The sequence below is a fragment of the Podarcis muralis genome, chromosome 4, assembly GCF_964188315.1.
Source record: "Podarcis muralis chromosome 4, rPodMur119.hap1.1, whole genome shotgun sequence".
In the NCBI taxonomy this organism is placed as follows: Eukaryota; Metazoa; Chordata; class Lepidosauria; order Squamata; family Lacertidae; genus Podarcis; species Podarcis muralis.
Window position 1 is genome coordinate 61,279,249 of NC_135658.1, and position 23,398 is coordinate 61,302,646.

At 38.7% G+C, this 23,398-nt stretch overlaps 1 protein-coding gene across 9 annotated transcripts in view; it reads left to right on the plus strand.

The window, feature by feature from the left end:
• DMD (dystrophin) overlaps nt 1-23,398 on the plus strand; it is a 985,465-nt gene that overhangs the window by 331,046 nt on the left and 631,021 nt on the right. For all 9 annotated transcript variants that reach the window (XM_077927390.1, XM_077927397.1, XM_077927392.1 and 6 more), the window contains exons 8-9: nt 20,377-20,555; nt 22,613-22,747. In XM_077927390.1, the coding sequence (XP_077783516.1) occupies nt 20,377-20,555; nt 22,613-22,747 (314 nt within the window). The remainder of the gene's footprint in view (nt 1-20,376; nt 20,556-22,612; nt 22,748-23,398) is intronic.

The window sequence follows — 23,398 nt, forward strand, 5'->3', positions numbered from 1 at the left end:
CTGTTCATAAAACATGTCAAATATTTGTGGAGACCATATGTTTTCTTTCTTTCTTTCTTTCTTTTTTAAACCTTCCAATGGTAAGATGATGGAGGCAGCTTTTGGGAATACTTTCAGTTTGATTTAACATCATCAGCATTCAAAGGGAATTTGGGATAGTTATTTCATAGTCATATTGTTTTTCTCTTGCTGCTTCCCAATTGTTTTTTCGACATACCTGACACCCAGAAACCACATGGGGATAGTGCTGATCCCCCACCCTAACTGCAGACCAGAATCAATGTCATTGGCATTGCTGTGCAGAGCCACTATCACAAAAAGAAAGAAAGAAGAGTGCAAAACATTGGTGCTTTGCTTTTGGAGGATCTTTGCCTCTATCTTCAGCATAACCACATTGCCTGAATCATGTTTGTGGTGGCTGAGACTTTTTCAATATTGATCTTTTCCCTACAGTATTCCATCTGTAATATAGACAATATCTGACTTTTTAACGCAGATAGTTTATCAGTCAGTAATATTATTTTCATGGATGGTAGTATCTTGTCTCCCCTCACACCCACTTCCCCACTAGTAATGGTAGCTGAGGAAGCAGGATTGCTGCCCTGTATTCTCTCCTACTCGCCATGATCCCCAGTTTTCTGAAAAACTAGGTGTTGCTTGGGCACACGCCTATACTCAGTTTCTTAGCCGCTACTACATTTTATTTGTAATTTCCCAAAATTGCAATGTAATAAAAATCAGTTTTAAAAAGAGGTAAAAAAAGTTTTCAAATAAACACAACATTTTAAAATAGTGAAGGTGCCTCGGTTTCTGTAGGCTCTGGTTTGTATTGCTCTCTTTGGGATAGTGCATCAGAATGATTTTGTGCTAACTTGACATATTCCTTCAAAGTTTTGGGTGGGTGGGTGTTTACTAAAGAAAATGCTGCAGTGTTTCTAAAATGTTGTCTTTTAATTAGTTCTGGAGATCTTAGAGTTACCACCAAAATTTCATTTCAAGCAAAATTCAAACTTAAACAGGGTTTCTTCCTCAGGAAAAAAACACCATTTGTTTTGAGTGTAGCAATAAGAAATGGAGGACAACCTAGCCAAATGCTTTCTAGACCCGTAAGGAAACTCGCTGTTCAAATCTGATTAAGCGGAAGACAGGCCCTGCCTGAAGCTTTCCAATAGCTGAAATGCAATTGCCCAAGAAAGTACTTTCTTTTTTCTGCTTCCACATTTTTCCTCCTCATACATTTGTCTTATGTTTCAAATATTGAATGATACCACAGAGAGTTAATTCTATCCAGATTTATCCCAAAGTAACTTGAGTTTAATCAGTCTTAACCCTACAGTAAGTGGGTATAGGATTACAGCCCCATTCTCTATGATATTGACTCACACCACATTCCTAGTCTATTCTGAAGTAAACTCTATTGACTTCATTGAATTTACTTCCAAGAAAATAAGTCTAGGATTGCAGCCAACATTAGATACCATATGCAGATTAAGGAATTTGCTTTTGAATTGAGAGTCATAGAACTTCATTTATTAAGGCTGCAATCCTAGGCTTGCCTGCTTGGGGTGAAAAATGTTCCATTGCATTCAGTGGGCTTGCTTCTGAGCTAACCTTCTTAAATGCTGCAATTAGGCTTTGTGTAATTATTTTCTTTATCTTCAAATCCTGCTCCCTGATTTGTATGCTTATAGAATAAGATAGTTAAATCTCTGTATTACATATAATTCAGTGGCAATGAAATACTGTAAAATTCATTTGCTTTGGAATTAATTAAGATTAACTGTTAGGCACCTAATAGAATTGGGATTATTAATCTTTAAATCTCACTGTGTTTTTTTATTTAAAAAAAAACTCTCCCATAAGGCAGATAAGAGATAAACAATTATGTCTTTTTTGACATGGAGTTTTGACTGTCATATGAAAGGACATCAAATATTAAAATTCAAGGGTGGTGTAGGATCGCATACACGTATACTGCTGTTATATGCCTAGTTATTCCATTTCTTCAGGATTACCTAGTCCTACTTGTTTTCAGGCTAAGCATGAATGGATGAACTGCAATTAATTTACATTTTTTTGTTTACATAAATTCATGATGTTATATTGAAGATGAAGTGTAGATCTGTTGTGCCTCCAGGGTGTCAGCTTGTTTTTCTGGGACCAGTTTACTGCATGGGGACTGGGGCCCTCTATTGAACTCGTCAAAGATGACCCAAGTTTGCATACAAATTGCATATGTTTTGTGAACATGAAAATATATGCAAATTTTGTGCTCCCTTTTGCAGGTGGGGTTTTGTTTTGTTTTGTTTTGTCATTTAGTCATGTCTGACTCTTTGTGACCCCATGGACCAGAGCACGCCAGGCACTCCCACAGTTTGGTCAAACTCATGTTGGTAGCTTTGAGAACACTGTCCAACCATCTCGTCCTCTGTCGTCCCCTTCTCCTTGTGCCCTCAGTCTTTTCCCACACCAGGGTCTTTTCCAAGGAGTCTTCTCTTCTCATGAGGTGGCCAAAGTATTGGAGCCTCAGCTTCAGGATCTGTCCTTCCAGTGAGCACTCAGGGCTGATTTCCTTAAGAATGGAGAGGTTTGATCTTCTTGCAGTCCATGGGACTCTCAAGAGTCTCCTCCAGCACCATAATTCAAAAGCATCAATTCTTTGGCGATCAGCCTTCTTTATGGTCCAGCTCTCACTTCCATACATCACTACTGGGAAAACCACAGCTTTAACTATACGGACCTTTGTCAGTAAGGCCCAAATATACATTAACTGAGGACCATGTGCAGATAATTGGATTTCTGACAGACAAACAAGTTTGAATGTTCTGCTAAGCCAAACTATAGTTTAGAGCAGAGGTGGGGAATTAGATTCAGCCATTGGTTTATTACTCTTCCTCCCTTAATGAGCTCTCTAGGACCCACCCTGTTCTGACATAAATCCCCCATAGAAAGCCCCTTACCCTGCAGGGAGTTGTTGGAGCCACTCAGGGAGTGATACCACCTAACTAAAAACTCTGTGCTTATTTTTCTCATCCACCTTGCCAGCATGTTGTAATATATTCTATGTGATTTAAAATTACTTCATTTATGGAGCATTCATCACTTTCCCTTCTTCAGTTCTGTTTTATTGCATAATCAGTCATCACTGTGCCAACGAGCCTAAGTCTGATGTTTGTGCTGACAAGTGGTAGAACTCATCTTCACAGCCGTAAGATTTTGAAGTAGCCAAATAGTTGACTTAAAGATTAAAATGCTATCTGGTGGCATTTTCTAAAGAAATCATGACTATAAAAATAAATGTAAATAGCTATATGTTTAATTTAAACCATAAATCTGAAAAAGTGTATAAATAACAATCCTAGCTGAAATGAGCTATTACGCTTTCTAGTACCAATTATTTGCTAGGATTCAAAATCATAATCAGCCTACAATTCCATCTGCTCAGTAAAAATGAGTAATGTAATTTTAGCATACAACAAATTGAAAAATAAAGTTTCCCAAATAATTGATCTAGTTAAAGGTTATGTACCAATGCTTCTATTCATATGGAGAGATGACTCTTAATGGAAGGTACTGGCAACAGCATTATTATCCTTTCTGTTTCTATTTCTTGTAGAAATAATGCTGAGGGCTTGACACGCTGGAGTTTACTGTGTTTTTACAGCTGTTTATACGCCCATCTGATTTGTGTAGTCCACATGTCAGTACCTTCAGGCAACTCCAATCCCAATGCTTTCCCGCTGTAAATTCAGGTTTATCCAACATGGGGATAATTCAATAAATTGGGGAGAATCAGGCTCCAAAGTGCCCAATTTGGGGCTGCAGATTATTTGTTTTGGTGCTTCGGGAAGGGGTAGATCAGCTGTCACTTTCTGCCAGTCCCCTTTATGTACCCACTACTTCCTCAATACTTTTATTTCTTTTCTGACAGTGATCGTAACAATTACCAATGAACTCCTGAATGAAGGAATATCTTGTTCTTTTGATTCCTCAGATTTGCACAAAACTAGAAGATTGCACAAGCAAACCCCATTAACTATTTCTATGTCAGTTATATTGGGCAGCAGTCTGCAAAGTGTGTGCTAATAATTTATAGTTGTTTTCATATCGTTTCCAGCATTCCAGTAAGGGTGCATCAGGAGCTTGGCCATAGAGATAGATAGATAGATAGATGATAGATAGATAGATAGATAGATAGATAGATAGATAGATAGATGATAGATAGATAGATAGATAGATAGATATCAGATTTGCACAAAACCAGAAAACTGTACAAGCAAATTTACAGTTGCCTGATTGTGCTTTTGCTCACTTCTTCTTGGGCAGAGGATCTTTAAAAAAAACCACTAGGTGCACATGCAGCTATTTGTGTATATGACGTGTTGGCCCTTAACTGGCATAATAGAATCAACAAGTAGGAAGCCGGGGGGGGGGGAGGGGGGATGGCTACTTATATGAATGGGAAAAACTGGACTTGCTCCCCAGATACAAATTCAAATACATTCAGATGTGGACTACTCATGGATAAAAGTGGAAAAGATGGCTGCAGTGGGGACAGATACCTACCCTTATCTCATAAGAATGTCCTGGAGATGACATTGTCTTCTTACACAATATTGTTCTTGGGGGCATTTGGTCCTAGGAGCCTGCAGTGAGGACAGCAAGGCTAACAGTTGAATCAGTGGCAAAGATGCTTGTTTTTCTGATATAATAATTAATTGGGGAGGGGGTTGACATCAGCTGCCACATATTTAAAAATTAGAGTACCCTCCTGCTTAAAAAATAATAATCTTAAAATGTGCTAGGCCTACGAAGGTTTCCAGATACTCCCCCTCTTTCACAAAGGACAAATAATCCTGCAAATGTGTGTGTATGCGTGGGATATTTAATGCACCTTTAATGAATGGGGCTTGAATAAAACCCTTTGCAAGTTAAAAGTGCTATATAGATAAATTGTAGAAGAAGAATGTATTTGCTGACTGGTGTTTCAGACAGTCTATTCTACCAAGCTTAGCTTTGCTCTACCCATGATATTTCTGTAATCCTGACTGCACATGCTTCTCTGAATTTGATAGATTCTTTTTTGGGTATGACAGATTCTTCAGAGGCCACCCAAATGTGTGAATTCATCTTTCTTTTGTTGTTTCATGATGATCATTGCAAGCTGTGATCGCTCTCCCTTCCCAAGGCAGCATGTGAACATTTGCAATTACTATTAATCAAAGACCTACAAATTACACGAGCTGCTATACTATAATGTAAAAGACCACAGCTGTTCACATCACAAAAATATGCAATAAAGAAAGTAACATTGGGATGTCGTAGAAAAGTGGACCCCCATGTGATCACCTCCAGCAGCGCCTCAGGCTCCTAGCAGGCTGGCTACCACCTGGAATCTCATGGAGGCACTAATTATATGGACCCACCACTCCCTCTTGATACCTGTAGACGTACCCACCAGGGTTCCACAAAATGTCAACAGATGTGTGTATATCCCCCTTGTTCAGGGGTCCGTTCATAAATCAGGACCTCCATCTGCTCCTAGCTCAAGAATGAGCGTACCAGCTCCTCTGCACACTTCAAGAAGCAGTATTGTATGACAATTATAGATTCACAAATCAGCCCATATTTTTGGTAGTTAATTACCAGGATTACCACACATTTTACAGGCATTTAGGTGCTGATGGTCCTCTCAGTGTATAAGTAATTATTTATCATCAAAGTTTGTGCCTATTTTTAATTTTAACCCAATAGCATTTCTACAAATATTATCCAGTTCATAATTATTCTTACATCAGTATTAAACTAGCACTTAAATGCCCTGTGAAAATACAAACAAGCAAACAAAGGAAGATTGAAAACATCCTGATAAATAGAGTGTTAGCAGTGTCATTTTTTGTCACTGAATAATGCTATATACGCATATATATGCTTCTTTCCCCCCATGATAACAGTGGGAAGGAACTGCATGCTGGGATACTGTCACTAATTTTCTCCTGCAATTTTCAGGGTTAATGAGTTTGCAAATGGTTTTTTTTACTGGAATCAGTTAACATACAGATGAGTGGTAAACTTCCACAAGATTCCGCTAGAGTTCCACAAGTAGTTTTGATGTTACAGAAAATATCAGATCAAACACGGAAATGATCAGGTAAGGAAATGTAGGGAACATGGAATAAACTGCTCTCTGAATTCATTCAACCTCAAGGGAGGTCAATAGGCAGCCTGGGGAGGCAGCCAATTTCAGAGCCTGACCTGCCAACTTTCTGACATTGAGCCCTGGGTGGCTAATGAGGGCAGCAGAGTGCAAGCTTAACAGTTCCTAATATCAGTCCAGTAGCAGTCACTTGGAAAGGCCAAAAGCTAGTACCAGTTGTAAAGGTCTGACCAAAAGTGAGGTCCAGAGCAATGAACAGAGAGATCAGAGAGGTCAGAGGTATGAATGCAGTCAGGGTCATGCAGGTGGCCAGGTTGCAAAGGGCAAGGCAAAGAAGCAGAATTTCATTCTGAAACAGCTTCAGGATTGTCTTTTGCTCAATTGGAACCAAAAGTCACATAAAATAAGGGCTCATCCATACTTCCACTAGCCCTGCTGCTTTTCCCTAGGGAAACCCATCAAATCAGAGCAAACATCAATCATGTTTTCCCCAGATTGACATTTGTTCTGACTCAGCACTAAAGAGCAGGTTTTATGGGGTAAAGCGGCAGGGCACAGGCAAAACCGCTTGGACCCATGTTTTTTAGACATGGGACAAACAGAAGTTTGAACAAGCCTAGGTGTAAAGCTTATTTGACACGGATGGGTGTGTGGCATGTGGCAGAGATATTTGTGATTGGGGAACCTTGGTAAAATCATTCCTCTAACTAAAATCTAGATCTGTCCATCACAAAAGAGCCCTACATCACCCACCTCTTCTCAGCCATATGTTTTCCTGATGTGGAAGTACCTCCAAGTACTTTGTATAACCCTCTTTTGGTTTGGGGCACTTCAGAGATATACTTTACTTCTGCTAAAAAAAGCCCCAAGGACAGTACAGTATTCAGCTAAATAATTGCTTGAGTGGAATGATTTTCTCTTGGGCATCAGGATTCCCCCCCCCTTCTTCCCCCAGCAGGCACCCCATCTCACTCCCAAATGTGGTCCAAAACATTGTGGGCTATATCCCATAACAGATTTAGGGATATAGTGTACAGGGGGAAGATGCTGTACCCACTGCACAAGTGGAAGCTATTCTGCTCCTGCAATTGTTGGCATCCATCTGCCTCAGGAGACAATGGAGGAGTGTGCCTTTGGGGGTGAAGTCAAACGGATGGTAGGTTGCAGTACCTGCTGTGGCTGTAGAGATAGTTAAAGGACCACCCTAAACCTGTCTGGAATGACCCTGCTTTCATTCTTGATTTGAAGTTCTTGCAAATATTTTGCACAACCCTACATATACTACTTCCAGAATCAGAGCATGCCTCTGAATACTAGTTTCTGGGGAGCAACATTGTGGAAGAGGTATTGGCCTTATATCCTGCTTTTGAGCATCCCAGGGCTGGTTGGCCACTATGGGACACAGTATTATAGACTCTGGTTAACTTTAGAGCAGAGTTTTTATTGTGTTCTCACGGATTTCCAAGTTCCTGGCATTTTTTTGTGCCAATGCAGGAATAGGAAGGCATGATTTGTCTTTTACTGGCAGATTCTATAAAAAGTTGTAGTAAAAAGTCATAGTAAGTTAGGGAACGTTGGTATTCAAACAAATACTGAAAGTAAGGTTAGCATATAGACCTACCTTCTTCTAGATTATGTACAAGTTTTAGTTGAATACATCCCCTCTGTAAATACTTGCTAATAGGGGACAGTATTTTCTTTCCTTAAAAAATGTTCCATTGCTTGTTAGGCATAAAGTATCGCTTGGGATTTACTTTTTGCTATTGCAGTATAAATTGCTTGTAATAGTAGTTGTTAAATAGGTGAATACAAAATTGTTTCGAAAGTTAATTGATGTAGTTGGCAGTGACTAAAAGGACATTTTTCAGCTTCTGGTATGGAATACAAAGCAAGCATCTACAGAATATTAATAAACTATTGGACTTCACTCAGTGAATCTGAATGACAGTTAAGTGTGTTGAGCAATTGCAAAGCTGTTTGCTGTTTTACTTTGAAGATTAGGTTTGCTGATTATGGTACAATGAAGAAAAATTAATTATTTTGCTCCACTGGAGCAGTTAATGTACTACAAAATGAACTAGTATCCCCTTCTCCTTTTGTGAAATGGCCTTTCTTCTCATTTCAGACACATTTAGTGACTTGATTGCTTGCAAAATTTAGGGAAAGGTTAATTAAACAAATGAAAGTATTCTGGGACTGACACGAAACCAAAATAATGATAAATGTACAATGGCAGTCATTTTTTATAACTACTTAGCTCAACACTTTACATTTTCACACTAAATCTCAAGAGTGTGTTTAGGCTTGTGAGACATAAATAAGAAAACCAGTTATAATTTGTGTGTAGCATTAAGAGTGTTAATGAATATGGGGCCGTTACTATCTCTTGGGGGAAACATAGCATTGAAGTCCCTTGGAGCAGATTGTTAAAGCTTTACTCAACAACAACAAAAAGTTTGTGTTTTTTTGTTTTTTAAAATAAAGTATCTATTGCTATTAGTGGTCAGAGAAGTAATTAGGGTTAATAAGGTGCCTAAACTACCTTTGCATCAAAATGTCTAAAAATATTTATTTGTTTATTTAGACAATAAATAAAACAGGTTGTATCCATACTTGTCCTTCTTAATATGGAAGGGCTCTTCTTTTTGCAGCAGAGGATCCAAGTGAACAAAATAAAGTGTCTCTCTTTAGAACAAATTAAAATAGAATTTTATTATACAGTGTGTGTGTTTGTGTGCACATGTGTGCGTGTGCGCACTATCCTAGTAGTTGTGAAGAACAAAACCATGGCTTTTAATTAATATAGCATGCATAACATTTAAGTAGAAATGTGTACAAAATAATTTGTAACTATGCAGATTAATAATACTAAAATGCAATAAATTTTAGTTTGTAGGCTAGCAGATCTGATATGGCTAGCTTCTTTTTCAGCAGTTTAAATGCTTTTAAAATGGTAAGGAAATTGGCTTCAACCACTTAATTGGCAAAACCTTTACCAGCTGATTCTTTCTTGACATGATAAGAGAAGCATTTAAATGAAGCATACTGTATTTGAACATTTGCCTCCTGTTCTTTTTCCAATACTGTTAGTTGTCCGTATGGCATCCAATCCTAGCTTTTGTCCCCATAGGGGCCTAAATTTCTGTATTGGAGAAAAGTGCATTCCTTGTCACCAGTTCTTTAACCTCCAAAGCTCCTCTAAGCATTTGGATGTGGATGTGCTATTGATCTTTCCTGCACTGGCTAATTAAAAGCAACCGTAATTAAAAAAAATAAAATCCTCCCTATTCATCATATGGTGTGTACACAAACCAATGATATGCTGACATGTGCCACTATCATGCATGGTGCTCATGCACAGCTTTGTTTGCTTCAGAGCTGTTTGAGGAAACATCACCTATTCGTTTAATTATTTTACCCAAGAGAAAATCGATTCTGAAAACTTAACAAGTGGAAGGGCATTTTAAGGATTCACCATCTTTTTTCAAACTGCCAGAGAAATTCTAGGTCCAAACTGAAATGTGAAAACAAACAACAATATAAAACCTTTTATTGTGTTTGTTTGATTGATTGAGATTATATGATAAAAGATGCAGCGTAAACATTGAGATAATTAAGAGGGCATTATTTAAGGACCAATTTAGAGCTTAGAGAGGAAGCCCTCTAGAACAAGATGTTAATTCAAAGGTGGTCAAATTCTATATTTCTCCTCATCACCGCCCAATTATTATTATTTTTTGTAAGAATAGCCTGGGCAACTCCTAGGCAGAGACTTGAACCATACATAAGAACATTTGTCAGCTAATTTTGCATTAAATACCTCTAGAGAAGCCTGCAGTGCTTCTTTCGGGAGCAAAACAGGACCATGTTTGTGGCAGCCAGATCATGAATTCAAGAAGGGCATGCCTCTTAGTCTGTTTATGCAGAAAAGGTGTGTGGATCTGCTGCCAACAACCCTCTCCCCTAGCAGGGGATAGATCTTGAATGCATACAAATGGAGGGGAAAGGCTAACACTATTCCACCTTGCTGTTTTGTGAATTTGTCAGTGAATTTCTAAAATGGGGAGTTTGGACTCTATGCCTGTCTGGGTATGATTCCACATCCTTCCTCAAACCTGGAAGATACTCTCCCAAATTTCAGGCAGAATGGAGGTTGATTATGATTAGTCTTGCGGAAGCTCTTTCCCCAACCATAGAAGGAAAGGAGAAGACAGTTGCATGCTGCATATATGTAATGACACATTTTCCGAGATAAGTCCTCAGAGGTCCTATTGTGATGAAAACAGCAAGGTTGAAAATGGCTGTCTTCCCAAGTTGACATGTTACCAGCCGCCACTGCATTTACTTCGCAAGGAAGAGGTGAGAGTAAGGAATTTCTTGTTACAGGAAACAACAGGGCTAATCTAAGGCATTCTTGTGACTGGGGCAGAGTGGCAAATGGCATCCCCGTCCCCAACGCACACAGTCAAGAAAATCCCACAAGCACATATCCTTCCTCTGAGCAGTAAGTGCTATATAATAATAAAATAAATTACCCTGTCCTTCCAAAATCAGCCACCTGGGGAGACCCATCCTGGGAAGAAACCAATAACCCTGGTCAGAATTAATAGCTTTCCTAATTATCCAATGGACAAGTGCTTAATATTCTCTTTGAAATTAATGTTCCTAAAAATTGCCCAGAACCAGAATCCTCAATGATCCAGGGCCTCGTTGTTGTTGTTTTTATCAGAAGCTGCTTTATTGAGGGGACCTTCTTATGACGGGCATGTACAAAGCAAGGGAAATGGAAAGCTTCTGCATAAGCACTAGGAAAGAGATGAGGGGCTTGTTGAAATGGTCTGTTTGATGTGACAAGCCCAGAAATAAAGATTGGAATGTGACATTTGTATACCTACCATTGACCTTAAAAAAGAATAGGCAAGTAAAGTGGAGAAAAGATAGCAGACATAAAACACACGAAAAGTACATGAAGTACATATAAAATAGTTGACAATCTAAAAGCCTTGGCAGGTGTAGTTTGCAAATATGCTGTCTGACTGTACTTGACAGTTTGATTAAAAGAGAAAGGAAAGCTGGCAAATAATCCTAGCAGATAAACTCTTTTATCTCGGTTGAATACCCTACCAGTATGTGGTCTGATGTTTGAAGCATGGCACTTAATGCAGAGAAAAGAAAATATAATTCAGGCTCTTTCTTTGATTTATTGTATGTGACCTTGGGAAAGGCTATTAGACTGTTAAATGCGTGTTGAATAATAAAAGCCATGTTTAGGCACTTAAATCATCAGGCTCATATCTTAAATTTGTTTGTGTGCATGTATTTGGATGGAGCAGCAGCATCCAAATTGCATGCAAAATGGCATGCATATTGGGTTGGATCAAGAGACTTGCCCAAATCTTGTGCAAGAGGGCTAGCACAAGGTGACTTTCTCACATCCTTCTTCCCTGGTAACCCTTCCAACTACCTAAAAACAGCTCCTTGGGGTAAGATGATCCTGCCAAATGGGCTGGATCAGAGGTCACCAACCATTTTAGACATGTGTGTGTGTGTGTGCTGGGAGTGCAAGCCACAAACTGGCTGGAAGAACACAAAATGGCCACCATGGGGAGTGTGACAAATTAGAGAGACAACCACCTGTGATAACAGAATGATAATTTCTCTCTCTCTCTCTCTTTCTCTCTCATGGTGTTGCTGTCTAATAACAAGGAGCATTCCTCAGTACCAGAAAAATATACAAGGTGGTCACATCACGCTTTTTACAAAATAAAAAAAATCCTTCCAGTAGCACCTTAGAGACCAACTAAGTTTGTTATTGGTGTGAGCTTTTGTGTGCATGCACACTTACAGAAATCACTTAGAAGCTACCTGCACATTTCCCCCCATAACTTCTTTTAAAAAATGAAATCATAGAATCTGCTGACCCTTCCCAGTAGCATCAGTGTAAGCCTTCAGGGGCACTGGATTGGTGACCCTCGGCTAGATTATGCTACTGGGTGACTGAGGGGGAAGAGTGTCACAAATATCAGAGGGAAACAACTTCTACAGCTGAGTCCACCCCATTTAACAGTGTTGTCTGGTCACTGGAAGAGTTTTTGCTGAGTGGTGGCAGGGTGGTAGCTGAGGGAGTTGCCCAGGTATGTATGGGAGAGAGCGTCTGCCATCCCGCTACTGTGGATCAAATCCAGTGACTTAAGAGATGCATGTAGTCCTCCAAGCTTGGATATACCCAGAAATGAATGTGTTTGTTTATTCCCCAGCCCCCACAAAAAAGTTTATTTCTTGAGTCAGTCCAAGCGGCTTTGGAAATTAATATGCCCACCTGGTCATTCCACCAGCTGCCATAGCAACATCCTTACTCTTACCTTTATACACCTGCATGCACAGGGATGGTAGTGGTATAGGAGCAGACGATGGGGAGCAATAAATGCCTCCCCCTAACTCCCCTCCCCTCCCCTCCCTCTGTAGTCCTGCCATGGCCCTTGGTGGAAGGCTGTCTACTCCTAAAATTCACAACTCTGGGAAACTTCAGGCTTGTGCAGATTTGCACAGCATCCCCTAATTGATTTCACCAATTGAAAAAGAGAGAGAGAAGAGATTCTGGCATTTCAGTGTGCCTTTTCAGCTTCTGTGCCCGGAACAGATCACCAGGATCAGAGCATGCATCTTTGAAACTGTCAAATGGTCATTGTTTTGGGTTACTTTAAAAAGCACCAGAATTTATTTATTTATTTAAGTTTGCTTTCAATTCCTTATTATCTCAACTTTCATGTAAAGATGTGCTGGAAACCATTTTTAAAATTTGTGTTATATTTCTCTTGTTACCTTTTAACGTGTTCTTACTAACAGCTGATTTCACTTTAGACTAAAATCTTTACAGATTTGCTATAGGAATTCCTCAGCTTTGTGAGCATTGCTATGCCACTTTCTCCTTAACAAATACCTTTGTGTTTTCTCCGTTAGCTCACTTAGCAGAAGGGCAGCAGATCCTTTCTGCCAATCTGTTCCAAAAGCTATTATGTTGTTATCCATGCCATCTTCCTCTATAGTCCACGTAATTAACTGTACAAAATGCCAATTTTTTTGCAATTTGAGTCATCCTCTTGATTAACTACTTTAATTAATTGGAATTGAAAAGATGCTGTCATGCTGTATGTCATTGATTATACCCTATTTTGTAGCTATCTCATCTAATTTACCTATTCAGGATCTGTAGCAGTGTATTACAATTCTTCTTGGCTTTCATCTTGTAAAATATTTTAGTTGACAAACAGCTTCTTTGAATGTTCTTAGTAAATAATGATCATGCATAACATCCCTGAGGCCTTTCCTTCCTATCATTATCATAGGCATGTTACAGGGTAGTACTGCAGGTGAGTGTCAGTGTTGGTCAGAGGTGGAGCAGCCATCTCAAAATTCAAGCTTACTGCAGTGTTCCTTATGCCTGTGATTTATTCTGCCACATGGGGTATTTTTGTGCATCTCAAATAACAGAGGGGCTAACATTAACAACTACCTCTTTCTTGACCTCTATTACATATTAATCAGGTTGTAGAAATACGGTCATTTGCAAGTTATCCATTTTTTACACTTTAGTTAAAAGTACCGTTATTCTCACTGATGCCCACTTCATCCCAGAATTTTAACTCTCCCTTGACTTTCATGTATTGTTAATGTAGATACATTTGATGGCACTAGAATTTGCTACAATTGGCAGAATCACTGCATTATTCAAAATTCCATTTTAAATTCAGGCCAGCTTTTGGGATTTAGGCATGAATGAACTGGTGGAATCAGATTCACTCAATATTTCAGTTTAAGGGCTGGCCAGACTTATCACCCTGAGCATCTCCCATCTCTCGCTGAGGTATAAACAGGCAATGATCTCTGGTGACTCGTCACAGTGTGCATGACAGCAGAAGTTCCTCACATATACTGTAAGTCCAGACGGCATTTTATAGTTTTGGGTAAAGGTACTTCAGATGAGATTTCCAAGGCATGTTCAACTTTTAACACATACAGTCATACCTCAGGTTGAAGAAGCTTCGGGTTGAGCATTTTCGGGTTGCACTCCGCGTTGACCCGGAAGTAACGGAACATGTTACTTCAGGGTTTCACTGCTCGCACATGCTCAGACGCTCAAAATGACGTCATATGCAGATGCGACAAATTGTGAGCCGCGTACGTGCAGACACGGGTTGTGTTCGCTTCAGGATGCGAACGGGGCTCTGGAACGGATCCCGTTCACATCCAAACATACCACTGTACTTAGCTATGAAATGGCAATGTATAGTTACAGAGAGGTTGAAATGTATGGACCTTTCCTGTGCATGTTGACTAAGAATTAAGTCTCACGGGTGCGGTTCATGGGTAATGTGTAATAATGGTTTGATGTTCTGTGTCTCAGTCTTTCCCTCCTTTCCTGATTTGAGGAAAATTTCCTCTGAACCAGCAAGCAACTCTTTGTACTTCTCCTGTAATCCGTGTTTAGAAATTACAATGCATGGATTGCTTCAAAACCAGGACAGGAGAAAGGGCACCGTAGTGGACATGGCTAGAAGGACATGTGCAGGTCTTGGGCTCCTTGACTGCTCATTCACATAACGACAAACTACAGTTCGGCACTGCATCTGAACTAAGTTCGGTTGAAAGTACTTCGAAGCATTATGCACAGGATTACAGCTATAAGCCACACTTGAAAAGGTGGTACTGAATTTACTTCCAAGTCAACATGCATAGGATTATGCTGTCAGTGTATAACTTCAGGAACTTTTAATTATTTTTACATGCTTCAGCTGGTGTCCATACTGAATGCCATAAGGTTTACTATTATTTAGCAAAGTTATTAATAAAGTAATGATGCAGGTCTAATGGATGCATAAAATTCATCACTGATCATAAATACATCATGAATGTGGCAATAAATGTGTGAGGCCTGGTTTTATTTTGTTTTGCTTTCATTATAGTGGAACATTGTTTTGCTTTTCTTCTGATAAGGGAGCTTTATGTGAAAGCAGATTGCCTTGTTTTCATATTATTCTGATCCTTTTCACATCCATCCCATTGCCATACATTTAAACCACATTTTATTAGCTAATTTGGCACAATTTGTTTGAATTCAGCACAGACGGTTTTCATTACAATCTGACAAGCAGTAAAACTCATTTTTCCCTAGTCTAGTACTGGCACACTCACAAGTTTTCTTTATAAAGAATCCCTGTTTATGTGTTCTTAAGTTCTGTTTGTGAAGAGAGCACATGCACTGATCATGCCCCTCTTCCCCTGTCATGCCCATGTTGAATGGGAAGGTCTGGAGCTGGATTATAAGTACATTCATTTGTACAGAGTTACAGTTCTCCTCACATCTGCAAATCCTGATCACAAAGTAGACCGTAGCTGTAACTACATTCAGCCAAAGTTGCTTACAACCCGCCTTCCGACCCTCCTGCTCAATGGTGGAAGTTGGGGTGGAGGGGAAGGGGCCATACTCCCTCCACGGATAGAAATTAGAATGCCCCAGTAGAGCTATAGTGTATTATGTAAGACATTCATTAGGATTGATATAAAAATATTATATCTTTAATGTTCTATAAATGAGAAGAAGTTCTGCTTCTAAGATGATCTCACCAAATAACAAAGCCAAAGCATTGTGTATCCACAAGTCCGTTTTTGATGGAGTGTTATATTTGTGGGGCTGCCTGTGAAGATGAGTAGAAAACTTCAATTGGTCCAATATGCAGCAGCCAGATTACTGGCTGGGGCTCCATTTAGATGTCACAAAGGCCCTGTATACTGGTTGGCAGTTCATCCATTGGACCAATTCAAGGTACTCACATTAGTGTTTATAGCTCTAAATGATGGGCCCCAAATACATGAAAGATGGACACAGACCTTCTTAGGTACTAATATCAGCAGAGGGGTCTCTCTTGGTTATATCACATTCCTTAGAAACTCAGTTGTGTGTGTGTTGTCCAGAAAAAGGCATTCTTTGTGACAGCCCCTAAGTTGTGGCACTCCCTCCACACAAAGGCTTTTTTTGCATCTTCATTATACTGTTTCTAGTGAATGCTGAAGGTACACCTCTTTACCTTGACTTGGACACTTGAGATGTATATTTTAAGGGCCCACCTTATTTCTGTGATTTTATGTTGCTTTAAACTGTTTTTAATATTGTTTTTAATGTAACCTGCCAGGAGACCTTATGGTAAAGGGAAGGTAATACTAATAACAACATAAATGTAATGCTTTTATGGACCAGTCTAGGTCTTTTAAAAAACTTTATTATTGTATAAGCATTTGAGATAGCTTCTGCCCACAACTAAATGGTGGGGTATCTCTTAAGTACAACTTTATTTCAATCTTTCCAGAAGTTGGCTACTGGCAGCCACATGACTATAGGTTTGAACAAACAGCAGAAATAATGAAACTGCTGCTGAGTGTTTTTAGCATGGTGATTTTATTTTATTTAGTTCTTTGGTATGATGTTTGCAAATAGGAAGCTCACAGATTCTTTGTCATTGATCTGTCATCAAGTCAGTGAATTGTGTTGCTGTTCACTTAATATATAGCTGAAGGTGCTTTTATGATCCCCGCCATGCCTTTCTTCTGCTCCTGTGCTTCTACCAGCAGAGCCTCTATTACTTGTTTGTGATCTCTCTTGACTCTTGGAAATTTATGTTGGGATTTGGGTTTTTTGCTTGCATTAGGAAACTTGTCCAGTGATCAGCCAACGCATTCACATAGCTCACAAACCTATCAAATAAAATTACTTTGAGTAAATCAGGATCCCAGCTAAATAATAGCTCTTCATTACTAATGATCCAAGCCAGTTAGCTCTTCTATTTACACTTGTTTAAGCAGCAAAGGAAGTCAAGCACCACTGCTGCACAATCTCCCTTTGTTTCAGAGAATTTCACCGAAATGAGTGGAGGTTGTGCCATGGTACAGTGCTCAGTCAATTGTGCCTGAAGTCTCTTGACTGTAGTGAAGGCTCAGTTGATCAGAAGCCTTTCACACTTGGTAATGATACTTGGGACCAGAATAACAAGTAGATAGGAAGGAACAGTTTTTTTTATATAGTAAAACAGTATATATTGTATTATATATACAAACCATTTTTGTATAAGTATTTTGTTCAGGTTTTGGATGCTTTTATTTTATACCTCCTGTTATTGATGCATACAAAGCTGCATTATTTATCATGGCATTTTTGTATCTTTCAATTTTCCTGTATATTGGACAAAGTATTATAAACAATGGAAAGAAAGGGCTACTTTGTGACTTTGAAAACATGCTGAAACATTCTTATTAGTATTTCAGTTACTTCAGTCATCAGCTGGTGTTTTCAATTAACAATTACCAATAACTCTGAAATCTTTCTTGAATAGAAATATAATTCACCATTATATTATATTATTTTACAAAACAGTACTCTGGATATATCCATAGTAGACTTCATCAGTCATTTGAATATCCTTTCTAAGTATTTGAGATCATTCTGCACCATCTGCTTAATGTAGTTTGGATAATATTGTATCACTGCAAAAAGAAATATATCATTAATGAACGTATTAATGAGTCACAAAACCAAACTTATGTGATGCTGCACGTGCACCAGCATTGTAATGAAGTCCAAAACACCTACCAGCCTGCCTGCTCACACCTCTCCAAGTCATTTGTGGCACATCAATAGTCTAAAAGGAAATAAAATGAATCAACTCTCTTCCAGTTGATAGAAGGCTTAGGCAAGTGACTGTTAAAAAGCCTATATTACATGTATTCACAGTTGTGAAAAAGACATTCTGTACCAATGCCTTGAAATTAATTTACCCAGCTGTAAGTGGCTCTTCTTCAAAGGATGATATTTGTCGATGAATGTGAGACATTATTCAATCCATACACCTTCTTGCCTGTCTGCCAGATACATTACAATCCTGTATGATTCTCCTGACTAGAATTATGCTTCAAAACAAGATCTTGTTGCTTAGGCAGTGCATTTTTGTTTGCATCCCTTAGGGATGTCAAGGTTGTCACAGGCATCTAGCTAATAAGATCTAACTGGGCCTGATTAACCAATATAAGAATTAGTTTTGAAAGCAACAGTTTGACAGTCTCTTTCATAGCTTTTTAAAATCTATCTCACAATTAGGGTACATTAAAATCTAGAAGTGCCTTCATTATTTTTGTATTCCACTGAAAAATTTCAGTGGGGCTAATGCATACAAATAGCAGAAAGCCCACAGTTGTGATGAGTTTGGGATGGTGACTGTGTAAGGCATGCACTGTGACCATCAGGATCCCTCCCAGTAGAAGTTAACCTCCCAATGTCAAGGGTGATAGCCAGCCAGCCAGCGAGCCCACCCCACTCCCTGGCCCAGCCCAGCCCAGTGATATGTGTCCTATATGCAGTATTTTAGTTTTCCTTTAGGAATTAATGTTCTTTCCTGACAGAGTTACAAGATGTGGGTTGGACATTCTTGGATAACATGGGAAGGCAGGGATGTTTCAACTCACCCTGGAAAAGATTCAGCAGGCACAGAGACTTATAGTCAAAGGAGAGGGAAGGCTCAGAACCTGTTGGACCATTTCAGCCCCATAAGAGTTATGTGTAGATTTCAGACCCCAAATTGGGCTCGGTTCACTTGCAGTCACTGATTCAGGCCTGACTGCATTAGTTCATTTGATTTTCATCTACCAGTCTCCTCACACTGTATGCTGTTTTGATCTGCTTCCTTTCCTTTCTTGCTTTAGTATCTGAGCAGTGTGTCTAGGATACATGAGAGAGCCAGGCATGTTGAAACACATGACCTTTATCTGGTTTGAAAATATGCATGGGAAATTAATGTGCAATGTCTGTTCTTCTACAGTGATAACTTTAGCAGAGGGGAACCAAATGTCATTGCACCTTGCAGATCTTAGGAAACCTGGGATAGATTTATTATAATAAAACCTCATTGCTATTAATAGTTCTTGGCTTTCTGCCAGTGCTTGTATTTAAGCACTTATGGGATTAATGATAAATTCTTAGACAACAGCCTCTTTACATCTTGATTCACTTCACTGAGTACATGAGGTAAATTTTAATGGCCGCAACAAAAAGAATTACTTGAAAGCAATGCTGCATAATTTACATTTTTACAAATTGTTAGTGACTTGAAATAGTGGGCTAAATCAAGGCCTTTTCTGGAACAGTAGCTCCACTCTCCATAGTTCAACTCAAAAGTAAGCCCTGTTGAATTTAATTGAACTTATTCCCATGTATATAGGATTGTAGCCTCAGAAAGCCATATTTTTTATATTCATGAAAACAGCATTTAATATTTCCTCTAGTATTTCATGCTAGACTTGTATAATCTTAACTGATTTGTATTCCACCACATATAAAAACTGAGGGGAAAGTAAAACTTTAGGAGTTCTTCTTCCTTCATATGATTTTCTTAGACGTCTTAATTACATTTAATTGCATCTTAATCTGCATTTCTCGATTTTGTTTACTTTGGAATGCGGAAAGAAATAGAAGTGGTTGATCACAACTTTCATATTAATGCTGATGTTCTTAGCTATATAGCTATGTGAGTACATACAGCTATAGCTTTTTACACATAATTTATTTTGGTTTTGAAACTCATATTCAAAGTGGCACCATGAGTACAAAAAGAGAGAAAAATCCCATAGGAATTACCTATTCATTCATTTTGTTCTGGAGGGAAATCCACCAGATGAAATCCATGTCGCTATTCATGTAGTTTGCATTGGAAAAGGCAGTTAGGCACTGCAGATCCAAGTTTTATTTTTTTAATTTAATGCACTTGCTTCCTTTAGTGTTCGCTGCTACATCCCCATCAGCCTGGTATAGCTACTTCAGTCATTAACCTATTGGTATTTTTGCAATAGTAACATCTACATATAATGCAGCTTTTTAATGGCTTATTTTGCCTGCCTTTATGAAGGTCATTCATTCTAACTGTGCAATGTCTGCATTTAAATGGAAGAAGCCTTATAAGCAAGAAAAAACTTGTAGAAACTAGAAAGACACTAGAGTCATTTTTGCTCTTCCTCATTTGCATTTGAGTTTCATATTAAAGCTTGGAGTTGATTGTAGTACTTTAATTAGTCCCCAGTGGGCTTAAATGGACAATGGACTGACTGCTCATTAGCCTGTTTGCTTTCTGTGAAGCCTTGCAAACTATCTAATGTTGCCTGTGTTTCATGCACTTTTCCAGATGTCGCAACTCCTTATCCTGATAAGAAGTCCATCTTGATGTACGTGACATCGCTTTTCCAAGTCCTGCCCCAGCAAGTTACTCTTGAAGCCATCCAGGAAGTGGAAACATTGCCACGGCAATCAAAGCACATCAGAGAAGAGCACGTCCAGTTACATCAACAGCGCTTTTCACAACAGGTGAGTTCTTTGGGGTTTTTAATTCTAATAGCCAATAAAGTCATATATTTAGTGAAAAAGAGACTATGGGCAAGATCCAACTAAGTCACTGTCAGAGTAGACCCACTGCAGACAGTGAAGAATTTACATGTCCATTGATTTAAGTGGTTAATTCTCAATATGACTAACATTGAATATCACTCTATGTATACTTTATTTGCACGGTTTATACTGTTAACTGCCATGCATGAAGTAATAGACTGTTTTTGAAATGAAGAAAGTTACGCTTATTGTGCATTACATGATGCAAAGCAGGCTCCAATAGCATGCAACACTTCCTTGTTCGAAGCAAGGTAATTCAAGGTAAGATTTTGTGTCATTTTGGTGTCTTATATTCAAAGCACGTCTTGAAATTAGTAAGGCTTTGCCAATCAAGCGCTCTAAGGGTCGCAGACATAGCTTACTTAAAAGGCTGTGTCACTTTTAAACTGCTTTGCTCTGTCCATCAGCTTTCTCAGTCTTTCATTAAATCATCTGTATGTATGAAAAAGCATAAATAGTGGGAACATTTTTATTACTCAGTAGACTCTCTACAAAAGCAATGCACTTATTCACTGCTCAATATGTACAGGATACTGTTTGGATTTAGCTACCTCTGTTGCACAGTTAATATGTTTATACACAAATAAGCTTTCTGTTGGATCTGCTGCGGAGGGCTTCCATATCCAAGCCAGTGTCCCAAATCAGCATCTTTTATAGTTTTTAATACCACACTATCCTACTTATAATATTTCATAAGCAGAAAGTAGAAAATAAAGCACACACACACACACACACCATTTACCCCATATAACCTGGAAGAAACATCTTTTCTGAGTCAGAAATGTCGTTGAGAGCATAGAAATTCATCCACCAATGAGATAATATTACCTTGGCCTTTAATTAGAAATCCAGCCCATCCAGTGTTCTAATTCCACGCTTGGTAATCAGACTTTGTATGCTCTTATGATTATTATATAGCTAATGGTTGAAACGATTGGCCTCACATTGGGATGAGCTGCTTCTAGAGCCTTATTGATGCCTCTCCATCTCTAATTTTATTTGTCTAGCTTTGGGACATGAGGCAAAATAGTGACTTACTGACATCAACTTTCCCAGGCAGTATAACACTTTCAGTTGTGAACTACCAGAGTTACTTTGAAGGTACTAGAGACCAATTCTTGCTCTTCGTTTTCCAGGCATTCCCCACACCCTGGTTCCTTCTCCCCACACATCCATGGGCCTTCCAAGCTCTTTGACTAGAACAAAAATGATTTTACAAGTGACTTCCCCCTCCTTAGGGTTAGGTTATATAGAGCTGTCACGATGAAGTGAAAAACCTCTGTATCTCTCCTTTGGTTATGCATTCCTGTAGCTGTATCTCATGGTGTAAAACAGAGTTACAGTTGCTTGAATTTCTTCCACTGAAAAATTGCAGGGGTTGTTTACTTGTGGTGCCAGTTCCTTGTAAAAAAAAAAAAAAGTCTTATCGTAACTCAAATTTAGATGTGTATGGAAATTCTCAAACTATTTGTTTCTTTACTTAAGCGGGCACACTGTGGCAACTGCATTCCCATGAGAGGCTAGCCTGATAGTTATATTTCTCGAAGTGAACAGAAATTCTAATTATTAATTAACTCTCTTATTTCTGGGACACTAACATTTTTAGATTTGTTGATCAGATGGCCATTTGCTGACTGCTGAGCACATTTATTCAGAACGTACTATGAGTCCTTGCTACTTTGCTTTCTGAGTGTGCTGAATTATAAAGGCCCTTTACTGATTTGGGGTGTCATGCCAGGAATAATTATCTGGCACTTCAAGGAGTCTTTTTACTTGCCATGAAAGGATGTCATATTAATGAAAGCAGCTCACTAAATTCCACATAGTTTTTTTTTTACTCTTTATGGCAGCACTGTTTTCTGCAAGATAGAATTAAACTGCCGGCATTTCCCCCTGAAAGTATATGTTCTGTCCTTTCTATTAAGCATACTTATCCGTGTGTGTGTCTGCTTTTCTTCCTAATTTCTTCTCCTTAGATCAAAGTCAGTGTAGCACAGGGTCATGTGCGCACCCCTTCACCTCCACCTAAACCTCGCTTCAAAAGCTATGCGTACACACAAGCTGCTTATGTCATGTCCCCTGACCCAAAAGGGAAGGTGTTCCCTCCACAGGTCTGTCAACATTACTGTTTGTTGTGAATATTATTCTAATATGCCTGTGCTTGCTGTGGAAAATATATGCACTTTGAGGGGTTTTTTTTAATTTTTGCTTGTGCCCATTTTCATTTCCAGCAGTACATTTTTTAAAGGTTTGTTTTTTATATCCATCAGTCCTTTTCTGCTGTACATCTTACTTTTCTTTGCAAAACCACACCTATCTTTGTGCATTAGGCAGGGGAAAAAAAAGAATAAAATTATCACCATCATCATTATTATTACATTTGGTTTCAGAATTTCAGTTAACACCATAAGCTACTTATAATCATACATGTGGAATGGCAGGGCACTCAAGGAAGGTTGAACTTTGTTCTCCAATAACATTCCTCTATGCCAGGGGTTCCCAAGAATGTGTTTCACAAGCTTCGTTCAGGTGGTCAGCAGCACATCTATGGATCACTGGTTGAAGATGGCAGATTAAATATTCATCTTGATTTTTAATTGTATATTTATTGCTTCTTTTGTTCCTTTTGTTGTATTTTATCATATTGCAATGTGAATTCTGTGGAAATTCAAATAGTAATACAATAAAATACAACCTATAAATAATTAAAGAAGCAGTGGAAATGCAATTAAAAGTCATATTGCACAGTGCATTGTTGCAAC